At 44.4% G+C, this 15276-nt stretch overlaps 1 protein-coding gene across 2 annotated transcripts; it reads right to left on the reverse strand.

Annotated features, from left to right (window-relative positions):
- Nucleotides 1-241: 241 nt before the first annotated feature.
- On the reverse strand, nt 242-9141 carry Sdhaf4 (succinate dehydrogenase complex assembly factor 4). Of its 2 annotated transcripts, none has more exons than XM_005086522.4 (3): nt 9016-9140; nt 6688-6837; nt 242-816 (listed from the first exon to the last, which is right to left on the reverse strand). In XM_005086522.4, the coding sequence occupies exons 1-3, from the start codon at nt 9068-9070 to the stop codon at nt 707-709; spliced, it is 315 nt and encodes a 104-aa protein (XP_005086579.1). In that variant the 5' UTR covers nt 9071-9140; the 3' UTR covers nt 242-706. The 2 variants fall into 2 exon arrangements, with proteins under 2 accessions (XP_005086579.1, XP_021078967.1); XM_021223308.2 differs by lacking the exon at nt 242-816 and adding an exon at nt 3342-3565 and having other exon boundaries at nt 9016-9141.
- Between the last annotated feature and the right edge of the window lie 6135 nt (nt 9142-15276).

Genomic DNA, 15276 nt, shown 5'->3' on the forward strand with positions numbered 1-15276 from the left:
CCAGTGAAGTGGCTTACTGGGTCAAAGGTTTACTGTACAAGCTTGATGGCCTGAGTTCTTTATCCTGGAACCTATACTAAAGTTGTCCACACATATGCTCACATCCACTCTCCCTCTTACACACTTACACACACACACACACAAACACACCAGCCTGTCACTCCAGTTCCTTCATGGGCACCAAGTACACACACACATGCACGAAAAACACTCACACATATAAAATAATCAATCTAAAGAAAATCTTTAAAAGTCATTTATTTACATGTGCATTTAATAAGCAACTGATTAAGTCGCTAATGATCACGGCAAAGGCTTCCAGCTCTCATTACACTCTCCGTACCCCCGGAAGTCAAAGTTAACATGTGCGAATGGAGAAGTGTCTCCCCTTCCTAATTTACAGCAGCATCTGTTCTTCATGGCGATCACATGTCTTTTAAAACACGGGATGAAGCCGGGCGATGGTGGCGCACGCCTTTAATTCCAGCACTCAGGAGGCAGAGGCAGGCGGATCTCTGTGAGTTTGAGGCCAGCCTGGTCTACTAAGTGAGTTCCAGCACAGGCTCCAAAGCTACACAGAGAAACCCTGTGTCGGAAAAAAAAAAAGATGGAAATTACATGACTTAAAGGCTATAGAGAAAGAAAACAGTGTGCAGTAAGTCATTCAGAAAATGACTCTTCAGTGGAAGAATGTGCGATGTGTGACTTAAAAGTCGATACAGCGTCCTTTCCGTTCCCAGTCTCCATATCGTGTAGGCTCCGGCCCCCGGGGTCCGCCTTTTTCTTTGGTAACTGGGTTAACATCATCTGGGAACTCTAAGGAAGACAGGAGATTGAATGAGGCAGTCAGCAGGGACGGAAGGACAGGCCAGCACAAGCTGGAGGTGAGCGCTGGCTTACCACAGTCTTTAAATGAAGCGGACATGAGGTTCTCCCCCCACACCCAGAGCATGAGATACACATCTTTCCTATCCAATCGGCTTTACCACTGGCATTAATGGCTTCCAATTATTGGAGTGCTTTCAAGTCTAGAAACTACTAGAAAGTAGTTTCATGAGTGGTGCTGAACCCAACAGACCGGAAGGAGTGAGAACAGGGTGCAGCTTCACTGACCTTGGAAGGGTTAGAAACAGTTCAATGTCTCCATTTTCTTTCCAGTAAGATGAGGTCGGTGTGTGTGTGTGTGTGTGTGTGTGTGTGTGTGTGTGTGTGTAGGCAGGGTGGTGGTGGCTGTCATACTTGCCTTACAGCATTGACCTGAACAAGGTAATGTATATAAAGGGTCTAGCACAATGACAGGTATGTACAGGTGCTGACCGACTTTACTTGTGAGCACTATTGCTCCTTGACATAGGCTGTGGCTTCAGCAGGGGGGCTTACGACAATAAGTGATATCATTGGTCTTAACACTGTGTGTTCATGGGCTGCGGATACAGCTCAGTAGTAGAATGCTTGTTTAGCACGAGTGAAGTTCGGTCTCCAGTAATAAATACATGCCACACACCTGTACACATACACATGCACGCATTCTACATTTTCCTGATAGGAATCCTCACTATGAGTCAAACCAAATTGTGAGGATTTTAACTTTTAATTATCAATCAGTTTGGTTGCTTACTGTTTGATGTTGGGTGTTACCAATGTTGCCCAGGTTGGTGTTAAATGATGAGGGTTAACCAATCCCTCTGTTATAACCTGGTACTGGATTTTCAGTTCTCAGCACTGTATACACGCTCACTCACTCAGTCCACATACTAGCTCTGTAAGTCAGGAAACAATGCTGCCCCCATGTTACAGGTGCACAGAGTCGTTCAGTGTCACACAGCGAGTGAACAGTGAGACGGAGCCTGAACTGAAACCCACATGCTGCACGGCTTTGTGTACAGAGAGAGCAAGCGAGGAACCAGCTGTTAGGAAGAACCTCCGGTCTTAAATGGTGTGTTTTTGGAAAACTAGAAGATCATTGCCCCAGATTATGCAGCTCCTCTGCAGACTAACCAAAGAAGATACAGAACTTCACCTTGAAACTTCCCAAAGATTTCTTCAATCTTTATCTTTGCTGTACTGTGCCTAACTCTTGCCGTCATTCTGTTTTCTGGGGAACTTTTGAGATAGCGCCCTGAAAATCTGCAATGGAAGCTCTTCTTTGACTCCCCCACCCCCAATTCCTGGGACTCTCTGGGTGTGACAGTTACCTGGGAATGCTCAGACAACATACTTACACAGTGTGCTGTGTGGCTTCAGCAATCAAACTCTCAGTGGGGGCTGTGTTGGAGTGAGGGCCCTCTTCCTGACTATGGACCGTCCCTTCTTTCTGAATTGTTACATGGAAAACAGGGGGGCAGTGAGGTTTCCAGTGTCTCTGCCATAAGGGTACTACTCTTACCACGAAATCCTCAACCAAGTGTCCCGAACCTAATTATCTCCAAATACCCTCACATTTGGGGTCAGGGCTTTAACAGTACTGGGAAAAAAGAATATGCTGAGATGCTGAACTAGTTTTAGTGGTTTGCTTGTAGTCCCAGCTATTCAGGAAATGAAGGCGGGGAAATTTTTGAGCCCAGTAGTTCCAGGTTAGTCTAGAACACGAGACCCTTACCCCCTTCCACATGATAATCTTACTACGCACACATACACATGACTCTTACTACTACACCCATGTGAAACTCTTAATAACACACACATTGAGACCCTTAATACACATACACACACACACACATGAGACCCCTGATATACACACATCTCTCTCTCTCTCTCTCTCTCTCTCTCTCTCTCTCTCTCTCTCTCTTTCTCTCTCTCTCTCTCACACACACACACACACACACAGTGAGACCCTTAACACACATATTCATTCTCTCTCTCTCTCTCTCTCTCTCTCTCTCTCTCTCTCTCACACACACACACACACACACACACACACACACACACACGAGTGGATACACACACTGAGATGCCCCTTCTCATTGCTGACCACCAAACTTTGATAGACTTTTCTCTACTGAATCCTACACTATTCCCCTGCCCAATGCTTGCCTCTGGTTGGCAGCAACTCAGAGACTTTTGCATCTTGCTCTGTAAGATGAATACGGGATTATAATGTCATCTCTCCCTCCTCACCCTCACACGCTGAGTCTACCGAGGTCCCTAAACCTCCTTATAAGGAGGCTCATCTCACGTGGACTCCCACTGGACTTTATCCCCTGAATGTTTCTCTTCAAATCTTACTCTTGAGCTCGCTCCTCTTTGACCACACCTCCTGCCTTCCCTTCTCCCCTCTTCTCCGAGTTTGCTTACACCCAGAAGTTTCTCGACTCTTCCTCCTTCTATCACCACCGCCTTACCCTCTCAGCAGCTGACTCTTAGCACTACAGTCGTGCTCTGTGCCATCTGTGTTCTGTCTCTGACATCTCCAGCCGCATGTGCACAGAGACTACAGCATCTTTCTAAAACAGATCTCTTCCACAGCAGACTGAGTGAAGGATGCCAGCCACGTAAGACTGCATGCTCTCATTGATATAAAATCCTATGAGAAGCGAAACTACTGGGATTGAGAATGGATCAATGGCTGTGGGAAGAGGTAAGAAAAGAGCTGATTAAAAATAAGCAAAAGATAACTCTGTAGGGAATAAGAAAACTTACACTTAATGTTGCTTACATGACCACCAACATTTGTGAAAACTCACAGAACTGTATATTTAAATCACACTTTAATAGAGCTGGCTAGACCATCTCCAGCCAAATACATTTTTAAAAATTTGACCATACATGGTGGTGTACACCTTTAATTCAAACACTTGGGAGGCAGTCAGGAGGATCTCTGTGAGTTGGAGGCCAGCCTGGTCTACATAGGGAATTTCAGACCAGCGAGGGCTACATAGTGAGATCCCGTCTCAAAAACAAAACAGAACAAAAACCAAACCAAACCAAGACAAACACCTCACTGAAACAGCTTTATTGACTTCCTGAGAAGTAAACAGGACCTCATGTAGCCCATGCTGCCTTATTTCAACTTCAGACCCTCCCTTCCATCTTGTCTCACTAGAGTTGGGATTACAGGCATGTACCACCATGCCAGATTCATGGTCTTAGAATGAGGCTAGGGTTCCACACCTGTTAAGTCAGCCCTCTTCCTATGAGCTACCCAGTTCCCTCACTGACCACTCCCAGATTTAAAACTTGTTTAAGTTACATTGACTGCTTGTGTACATGTGTATATGTATGTTGTGTTTTGTGCATGTGCTACAATGTGAGTGTTGAGCTCAGAGGACAATATTTAGGAACCGGTTTTCTCCTCCTACAGTGGAGTCCTGGGACTGAACTCAAGCCGTGGGGCTCGGCATACATATCTTCATCTGCTGAGCTATCTTGCTGGCCCTTATGCTCAGGTTTGACATGAAAAAGCCTGACATTCTGTTACTCTACCATTTATACTTTATGCTGAGGTTAAAGAGGCCACTTAGCTGTGCCTGGCATGCGCCATGTTCTGTAATCCCTTCTTGTATGGCCATACCTTTCTCTCTCTTAAACATCTCCCTCACACATCTACTTGTCATGCTTCTATGTATCCTTTAAATTTCATTTGCCCTACCTTCTTCTGATCATTTTAGTCTGTCATGCTAATTTCCATCAGATGTGTATAGATAGCTATGTATCTCATCTTTCATTTACCCCGATATCTGTCTGTCAGTCTGTCAGTCTGTCTGTCTATCTATCTATCTATCTATCTATCTATCTATCTATCTATCTATCTATCTATCTATCATGAGACAGAGTCTGGTAATGTATCCTATGCTGACCTAGCAATCACAATCCTACTACAGCAGTCTCCTGGTGCTTGATTCCATGTGTATGCCTGGCCCTTTTATCATCTTATCGGTGAAAAGTATGCACTGCAACAGGATAGCCTAGAATTTTTCCTTAGAATGTAACATGGCAGGAAACCAAGACTTGAAAGAAACAAGCTAGACACAGCTTGCTGTGGGGCTTTACTGGGAGGGCATGAGGGGGTGAATTTGAGACAAGTTAAGAAGGGAGAATCAAAGGGACTTGGTTTATAATCGACTACAGGAAACAGTGAGGCCTAAGTGAAGGATTAACCTGGACGTCAGGCTCGTCTGACTTGATGGATGGAGTCTACTGGAAAGTAGAATGACAAGAAGGGTGTGGGGTCGGGCTGGCGGAGGAAGGAGTGTGAGGGGAGACCATGGGGACACAGCAAGTTTAGCGTTAGAAAGAACAATTTTAAGATGTCTGAACATGCACGGATGTTCATGAAGCAGGTAAGACAGGACAACTGAAAAGCATGCACGAGATATTTCAAGTCACCCGAGTAAACTATGAGATCCTTGGAGGCATGTAAGGGGTGTGGACAGAAGCCTAACAAAACCCATGTGTAGGTGTTGGGTCCAGACAAAGGAGTTTGAAAACCACCCGGGAAGAAATGGCAGAAGTAATGGATGAGAAGACGAAGAAAGCAGAACAGAAGCTGAGTTGGAAACTTCCAGAAGCAGTAGTTAACACTGCCTAAAGCTATTGACTGCTTAGGTAAGGTTGAAAGGTGTCTTCTGGCACCGGGTATTTGTCATTTTCTAAGGAACGGTGGCTTTAACATAACCACAAGCTGTTAAAAAATGAAGATGTGTATGTCCTGATAACACACTGTACAGGCAGTGCTATCATCTGACTTCTATCTGACTGGTGAGATTTGGAAGCCATGCTGAAGCCTGGATGCCAGCACTATGCTTTTAGCACTTCAGCCTCTAGAACTGCAAGCCAAAACGAACCTCTTTCCTGCTTCTGATGATCCCATATTCCTGTAAGTAGCCTCATGTGATAGTCAACCTCAACTGTCTGTCAACTGGACAAGATGGAAAGGAACCCAGGAGACGTCTCTGGGTGTTTCCATAAGAGAGCTTCCAGAGAGACGGAGAGATGCGCCCTGAATGTTCACCCCATCCCATGCCTGGATCCTGGAAGCCAGAAGGCAAGCTGAGCACCAGCATCTGCCTCTCTGCTTCCTGACAACAGACACAATGTGACTGTCACCTCATGCTCCTGCCACCATGCCTTCCTGTCATGATGGGCTGCACCCTCTTAAAATGTGAGCTAAAACAAACGCTTCCTTCCTTTAGCTTTTATTGTCAACAAGGGCTTTGTCACTGCAATAGGAAGTAACCAATACATTTCTTTCCCATCCTCCTATTGGTAATCCCAAAAAATTCACTGATTCACTAATTGGACAGAATCATCCCTTTGGCCTACTGGTGCCCTATGTGGGAATGAATTGACTTTTTAAATATCTCCCCATGAAAAGTCACCAAATACAATCAGAATAAGAACAGGGCCCAAGTCAAGACTTGGAGAACAAGAATTTAGTTCCTAGCATCAATTCAGGTGACTCACAACTGTTCTAACTCCAGCTCCAGGGAATCCAATGGTTCTTACCGCATGCACAAACCCACACTGAAAGACACACACACACACACACACACACACACACACACACACACACACACACACACACACCTATAGATGGTCCATATGGTGTTTTTGACTTGCTGAAATATCCTTTATAACTGATAGTAACAATTAAGAGCACATTTCACTTCTTGCATTCATTTTCCAGTAAGAAACATTTTCTCTGCCACGTTAAACACTGGCAGTGCATAACTCTATAACTCTACTCACTCTTCAGTGGCTCCCTTTCCAACTGTGAATCCTCCGGTGCATCAAAACGTCCGACTGGCAACTTTGACTTCTTAAGAGGCTGCTTCACAGGTTCAGATTTTCCTCCTTGATAACTCACTTTGCGCAAAGAATTATTCAGAAGGGAAGATCCTAATGGAGAAAAAAAATTTCACTTTGAAAAAAATTGATTTTGCCTGCTTGGCATTTTGACCATTTATCATAGTTCAAAAAGGGCAAATGGCATACAATGCAAATGGCTTCCCCACACACCTACACTGTACACAGCTATTTCCCGTCCTTAGAGATAACTGGTACAAGTTTGCAAAGAGATATAAAGTAAGGAGGTGGGCAAGTACAGAGAATAGCTTAGTAACCTAGGACTCCATCTGGTTTGGAATATGCACACATTCCACTTCTAATAATGCACTCGGCAGCCTAATTTCCCTACCTGTACATACTATGCATACACACTGCTCTCCAAAAGCTGCACCTAACAGCATAAGCCCCACCCCACCAGCATCAGGCTGTATGTACATCCTTCTCTGAAGCATGGCATTTTGTTCTCCTTTCTCAACAAGAAACTTAGATTCTATTTAATTGTACCCTCCTCATCTGCCAATCTTGCCTACACTGGGTTTGGGTGCTTACCCAGTAAGGTAAACTGAACCCTAAACTTTTTTTTTTTTTCGACACAGGGTTTCTCTGTGGCTTTTGGAGGCTGTCCTGGTGGAACTCGCTCTTGTAGACCAGACTGGTCTTGAACTCACAGAGATTCGCCTGCCTCTGTCTCCCAAGTGCTGGGGTTAAAGGTGTGTGCCACTGCTGCCCGGAGATTTATCTTTTTTTTTTTTAAAGGAAAATCTATTTAGCATCTTATGTCTATTTTAGCAAGTGTATGACTGAAATCACATGGATTACAAGAAGGAACATGTACAGAAAATTATTATACTAAATAGTATATCAATCAAAATGAGAACCACCCCAACCCCTTAGTAACGGACCCCCTCTTCCCTGTAAGTCCCACAAAGGGCCTAGGCATCCAACCCTGGCCTCCTGCTTTCTTACAGTGTTAGAATTAAAACAAAGTTTCACTACCACTTTGCAATCTGTGGGCTTTAATTTCAGTTCCTTGGATAAGGAAGCAGTTGGCCTGCACCAACCCAGACAGCAGAATCAATAAAACAGCATCCTTTAGGAACTTATTTCTTGTCCTGGGCATGGGAAACACATCAGAAGGTGTAGAACCCTATGCTAGTGTTTCTAGTGTTGCCCAAGTGTCCACAAGGAGAATGGAAGATGTATCATACACAGGTAAAAGATACCACCTCACATTTTTGTATGGAGTGATCTTGGAATATGAGTAGTTGAAAAAAAAAAGCAATGAATGCAAACTGCATCAAACCATTTCCATGGGAAATGGGCTCATTAATGTTCTTTTTGCTTTATACACATGTCATGTGTATACACATATACATATGTGTGTGCATGTATAATTTCTGGTATCAAACATTGCATAATCATTTAAAAACAGCGAATGCTGGATAAACACTAAAGTATTAAAATTATCACCTTAGGGCTTAGAGCCTTTTCTTTCTATAATATTCATTTTATACATCATTTAAGACATTTTTTCAGAATTCATAGAAACTTTTATTTAAATTAGAAACAAGCTTGCTTCACATGTCAATCCCAGCTCATCATTTTAAAGACTTTAACAAGTATTTGAAGGGGAAAACTAGAAAGTATAATTAAAAATCGGGTCACTTGTTAAGAAAGTCGTAATTCTGCCTTCAGTTTCCGTAATCTCTCAGGGATTTCATCACCAACTTACATCCTGCATCCTTTTTGGGATGCTCATTGAGGAATATAATGAGACCTAATGCTACCGTTTTGAAAACGTCAGTCTCTATAGAAGGCACGCAGGCATCTCTTCTAACAGTTCTTGGCTTCGGGTACTTTTCGTTATGTGTACTCATCCATCTGACTTTGGCTTACCGAACATTCGGACCGGCTTGACCTTGAGCTCCAGAGATCCTCCTGCCTCTGCATGCCCAGTGCTGGACCCCCTGCCCAGTGCACGCACCCCCTGCCTGGTACAAATTATTCTTGATGCCAGCAAACAAGTTAATGACACTCATGCCCGAAGTGTCCTCCTCGCAAACAACCCCAATGTCCGCTCCTCTCTGCCAAGCACACCCCAAAAGGCTCGGAACCCTGCGGTCGCAGGCTCCGCGGCCGGATCTCTGCGCCTTCTCATATCCAAAACCGGCTTCCCTCGCGGGACCCCGAGTCTCGGGACCCCGGCGGACCCCGGGCAGGCCGCCTTACTTGTTGCTCTCCAGACGGAGGCCACCACAGATCCCGCGAAGCTGGAGGAGACCATACTGCCGCCAGCCTCAGCGTCTGCGCACGCGCAGCCGGCGGGCGGGGCCGCCTCCGACCTGGACCCGGACCCGCGCGGTCTGCGCAGGCGTCAGCGAAAGCATCATTGGGCGGGGCTTCGCTGTGTCCGCCAGACTGACCAGGCAAGTTTTCAGGCCACCCTGAACTGCCTCCTGTAATTCTGCATGGCTACACCCCAAACCGCTATCCGACGCAGTCCCTGGCGATCGCTCCTAGCCATTCCGATGGACTCAAAGACGAAACCGAAAAGTCTGCACGGAGGCAGTTCTAGAGTTCACACCAGCCTTGTGTGTAGTGTGCTGGATATCTAGAGGAGGGAAGTTCAAAGTCCAGCAAGGAGGTCGAAACATGAGTCACCCTAATCTGATCATTACGTTTTAAGACACGTATTAATAACCTATATCATTAGACACTAGTGATTTTTAAAAGTTTCATCTTCGCATGCCACATAGGTGTGCCAAAGTCTTGCTCCATAAATCTGAAGTTAAAATACCAAACACAAGCATTTAATTACATTGAACGTTCCCACATTTTGAAAATAAAACTTTAGTAAGTAAAGAATATCCAGTCAGCCGGGCTGTGGTGGCGCATGCCTTTAATCCCAGCAGAGGCAGGCATATCTCTGTGAGTTAGAGATCAGTCTGGTCTACAAGAGCTAGTTCCAGGACAGCCTCCAAAAGCCACAGAAAAACCCTCTCTCAAAAAAGAAAAAAAAAAAAAAAGAGGGGGGGGGCTGGAGCGATGGCTCAGCAATTAAGAGCACTGGCTGTTGAAGAGGTCCTGAGTTCAATTCCCAGCAACCACATGGTGGCTCACAACCATCTATAATGAGATCTGGTGCCCTCTTCTGGCATACATACATACATTCACGCAGACAGAATATTGTATCCATAATAAATAAATAAATCTCAAAAAAAAAAAGGAAAAAAATCCAGTCATGTGAATTGATTGATGGTTGAAACTTCCATGACAGAGATCTTTTAAAAAAATGTTTAAAAATACTGAGGGGCTGCAGAGATGGCTTCTCTTTCAGGGGACCTGGGTTCTACTCCTGGCACCCACATGGCAACTCACAAGTAACTCCAAAGTGTCTGACACCTTCTTATGGACTTGGTTAGCAGTAGGCATGCATATTACATACATACATACAAATATACATACATACATGCCAGAAAAACACTTATATAAAGTCTTCTTAAAAATTGAGGTAAAAGCCTTTATACATGAACCCCCCCCATTATTAGAAAACAAAACAAATCCATAGCTGAATGGATGAGTTACTGCATTAAATCCCTGCCTTGGAGTCATGGTGTTGACTACGAAGAAGAGCTACCACAGCAACTTTCTCTTACCACGGCTGTGTTTGCTCTGTGAAGCCACCAGTACGGTAGACATGGTGAGAACAAAGACACACGTGTACATTTTTAACTGTCTTTTCCCTCCCAGGATTGATTGGCTAGTACCATTACTAGTGGTAATTAGTAATTCTAATGACTGACCTGACCTGTGCTGTAGTATTAGGCAGTCCCTAAGTCTGATTACAAGGGAATCAGTCCACCCAACTATCATGAAGAGCAAACTGTTATTTGCTCTTAGTTATTGTATTTAGACTGCTTTCCCTGAATTATCTTTCCTTTCATACACTTCATCTGTGGTCTACTGGAAGCTTTGTATATATATTACTTTAAACAACACTGCTTATCAAAAGAACCTTTCCCCTGTGAATGTAAATCTGATGTCTGGAGGACCCACCAATCCTATCAAGTATTCCATTTTCCAGAATTTGGCCTTATGGGATGATGGAGAGTTCTGCATGTTTGGTTTTGGAACCAGGTGATGAAATATTTTGGTATGCTGTCCCTAAAAGACATCGTATGCTCCACATAAGTTAACAGTCTTGAGATCACTCGTTGATAGGAGTCCAGAGAGTAGAAGAGGGAGACACTGCTACTTCTACATGCTGCCTCTGTTTTGCTTCCCACGAGACATTCAACCATAACCTGTCACTGCTAATTACTTCCCAGTGTACTAATGTTGTGGAATGCTGTCTGCTAAAGAGAACAGGTGTGACTGCATCAAGTCCAAGACACCCCTCCCTACACAGCCAAGGCTGGCAGCTTTCCCTTGTTCGACTCTCTCAAGATTCTAGCCACTCCCTAATATGCCTCTCCCAGTTGCCTGTAATTCTGCTCCAGACACACAAGGTCTTGGAAAATTTTAAGAGAATACAAAATAGAATGTTGAGCCAGGCATGGTGGCACAGAGCCGGGCATGGTGGTGCACGTCTTTAATCCCAGCACTCAGAAGGCAGAGGCAGGCAGATCTCTGTGAGTTCAAGACCAGCCTGGTCTACAGAGCGAGTTCCAGGGCAGCCTCCAAAGCAATAGAGACACCCTGTCTCGCAAAACCAACCAACCAACCAACCAAACAAACAAACAAAAAAAACAAAATAGGATGTTAACTGGCCTGGGGAGTCCATTAATCTATCTGTGGGGGTATTGCCCTCCATGCTGGTGTGGGGCTTTTCGAGATGTAGCTGTTTGGGGGTTACCCATACTCCTAGTTCAGCGATCTTGACAGGAGTGGTATCATTCCTTTGGTCTCTCGATGTGTGTGTAATGCTTGGGCCTGAATTTGTATTTTTAATGGTTTCTCATCAAGGAAGATGGCAAAACACCATATTGTATTTCCTTTTAGACTAGCTCATGTTTACACATGCCATTTTCTGCTTTTCCTACCATAGTATCTGTGATGTTGAATGAGAATTCCCCTATAGGCTCCTACATGTGAATGTCTAGTGCCAAGGTGGTGAACTGTTTTGGGAAGGTTTAAGAGGTGTGGCCTTGTTGGAGGAGGTTGGCATTGGGTGTAGGCTTTGAGGCTTCAAAAATCCATGCCAGGCTTAGTACCACTCTCTGCCTTGTGGATCAGGATGTAAAGAGAAATACAACATGCACACAGTTTGAGGAGCAAAAGGACACAGGGAATGTCATGTTGGACCCAAGCCAACCCTGTGCTCAAGGAGATAAAAAGTTTAAAGGCCTGATTCAACTGGAATGAAGGGAATGTCTTGCCTCAGGGCAAGACTCTATCCAGCTAAGCTTCCAACTTGTGAAAAATAACAAAACCGAAGTTTAAGGAACAAAGAAAATAATCTACAATGGAAAGTTTATGTACATATAATTCAAGGAGGGGCCAGGTCCCAGCCCCAGAAAACAACTTGGCAGCTTGGGTCATGTGGTTCTGATTTTGGTGTCCAGGATACAGAAGACGGATTATGGAATCTTCCTCTAAATTAAGAAAAGCCACTGGGTCACACTTGTGGCACAGGAGTTCCTGTTGGACACCTAGAGATATCAGCCATTTTATGAAGCTGTCAAGGTGAAGCCTGGATTATCTTGGAGCCTCCAAGATGATGGAGATGCCAGAGCTGTGGGATACCTGTCAAGGAAATCAGGCTGTAGAATCAGCCCCAGAGAGAGAATATGTTGCAGGTAGCAAAGGTGGAAGGGAGCAAGAGTCATCTAAGTCCTTTGCGTAGGACACAGATACAGGATTTGGAGTTGACTCAGCTGATTCATTATGCCCCCTTGCCTTCCTTGAAGAATGGCAATGTATATTCTATACCATTGGTGTATGTGATTTGCTTTTTGTCTTGACATGGGGTTACAGTTGAATTTCAAGAGACATGGACTTTGGAACAGTATTGAAACTCAAAGACCATGGGGACTTCTGAAGCTGGACTGAATATATTCTGCATTCTGATATGGCTATCAGCCTTTGGAGGCCAGGGGCTGGGATGTGGTAGTTTCAATGAGAATGGCTCCCATATGCTCATATATCTGTATGTCTAGTCCCCAGCTGGTAGACTGTTTTGGGGAGGGTAGAGGGTATGATCTTACTGGAGGAGGTGCCACTAGGGTGAAGGGTTAACTTTGAAGTTTTGAAAGCCCTTGCCAGATTCAGTGCAACCCTGAGGCCTGTGGATCAGGCTGTAAAGATCTCAGCCACTCCTCCACCACCATGCCTGTCTGCTTCCTAACTTGATGACCATAGACTAACTCCCTAAAACTGCTAGGCAAGTCCCTTAATCTGCTTCCTGCCATGATGACCATAGACTAACTCCCTAAAACTGTTAGCCAAGTCCCTTAATAAATGCTTTCTTTTCTAAGAGTCACTTTGGCCATAGTGTCTCTTCAAAGTCAAAGAACAGTAACAAAGACTATGATTATATATATTGATGGTTAGGGTCCTGATTTTAGGAGATTCAATTTGTTGTTCTAGACTGACCACTAAAGAAACAAAGGATACCCATAGAAGATGACAGATCCTGGGAGGAAGCACTTTAAATGCAAAACCAAGAACAATGGTTGTGAAAGACAAAAGAGGGGCCACAAATCTGACATTTTAAATGACTTTAGGGGTTGAACCCAGGGCTTCCCACATGCTTTTGAGACAGGATTTCAAGTACTTCAGGAAGGCGTGCACCACCAACACCCGGCTTACGAGGAACTGTATTAAACAGTCACAGCATTAGGAAGGTTGAGAATCACTGCTCTAGAACTAAAAAATAATCTAAAAGGATTTAGCAATAATAAGGAAAAGGGACACTGGTATTTAACATACAGACTTATCAAGATAATTTCATCCAGGCATTATGTGGCACACACCTTTAATCCCAGCACTCGGGAGGCAGAGGCAGGAGGATCTCTGTGAGTTCGAGACCAGCCTGGTCTACAGAGCGAGTTCCAGGACAGCCTCCAAAACAATACAGAGAAAGCCTGTCTCGAAAAACCAAAAAAAAAAAAAAAAAAAAAAAAGGTAATTTCAAACAAGCACGTCTTGGCATTCTATATGCTCTGCATTATTTATTGGTTAGCTGTCAAGCATACCACGCCTTTCTAAAACACATTTCTTATGACTGAACTTCTCACTTTAAGGTTGAGCCCTGCTGGATCACTCTTCTTTTTCGGCTTGTTCACGCTCGTCTCATGCTGGTTCAAACAGCTTTGCTTCTTGGGAGATCTTCCTGTCTACTCGGGCACTGTGGTTCTCCTCATGGTATCACATCTTGTAAGCTCACATGGGAGTCTCAGGCAACAGCAGAGATGGTGGGCTGGGGTATGGGTAGTCAAGATCTTTTAGGACCAGGCCCACAGGGAGAGATGGCTCAGCAACTGAGGGCACTGGCTGCTCTCCCAGAGAATCCAGGTTTGGTTCTGAGCATCCACAGTCATTCAGAACCATCTGTAACTCCAGTTCCTGAGACACAGACACCCTCTTCTGGCCTCTGCAGAACAAGGTGCACAAGTAGTGCACAGATAAACATGTAAGCCAAACACTCACATACATAAAATAACTAAAACAAAAAACTAGGCTCATAACCAGTACACGGTCATACTCTCTGATTTTTTATTTTTTTAAGTCAGGGTCTCATATATCCCAGGCTGTCTTCAAACTTACTGTATAGCTAGGGATGGCCATGAACTTCTGATCCTGTCACCAGCTTCTAAGAGCTGAGATCAAACTGGCCTGCGCCACCATGTCTATGTGAGGTAAGCACACTATCAACTGAACCACATCCCAGCCCCTACTCACTTTCTCTATTCATACTAGAACACAAGGCCAACCTAGTTGTCTGGGGACAGCCTAGTCCCAAGACTTAGGAAACTGATTCTGTCTCTCACTGAGAGCAGCTGGCAAGGCTCATTGGCAAGGTCACATTTACAAGGGAAAGACCAAAATTTGGGTTTTAGCCCGGCTGTGGTGGCACGTGCCTTTAATCCCAGCACATGGGAGGCAAAGGCAGACAGATCTCCATGGGTTTGAAGAAAGCCTGGTCACAGAGTGAGTTCTAGGATGGCCAGAATGTTACACAGATAAACCCTGTCTTGAAACCCAAACTTGCACCCCCCCAAAAAAATTGCATTTTGTGTGTAATCAGTTTCATTCTGTCTCTTCTTAGAGATGAAGTTTACATGACCTTTTTAAGTCAAATAATTTGTTCAAGGTCCTCCAGCTACAGAGATGTCAGTTTATGCCAGGGCTCAGGACCAATTTGTTTCAAGTGTAAAACACCTTCACAAGGCCACACTACTCATGCAGCCCCTATAGGTCTTCACAGAGCTTTTTAGAATTGCCCATTTCCTGCTATGAAAACTCAGAGGGTTAGGTACATTTGCTGTT

Source organism: Mesocricetus auratus, unplaced genomic scaffold, assembly GCF_017639785.1.
Source record: "Mesocricetus auratus isolate SY011 unplaced genomic scaffold, BCM_Maur_2.0 Super-Scaffold_100021, whole genome shotgun sequence".
Taxonomy (NCBI): Eukaryota; Metazoa; Chordata; class Mammalia; order Rodentia; family Cricetidae; genus Mesocricetus; species Mesocricetus auratus.

Coding starts and splice junctions, on each gene's coding strand:
- Sdhaf4 (XM_021223308.2), bottom strand. CDS start 9,070: ATGGTCTCCTCCAGCTTCGCGGGATCTGTGGTGGCCTCCGTCTGGAGA. Junction 6,838..9,015: donor CTCCGTCTGGAGAGCAACAA/GTAAGGCGGCCT, acceptor TTTCTCCATTAG/GATCTTCCCTTCTGAATAAT. Junction 3,566..6,687: donor GGAAAGGGAGCCACTGAAGA/GTGAGTAGAGTT, acceptor CTCTTCCCACAG/CCATTGATCCATTCTCAATC.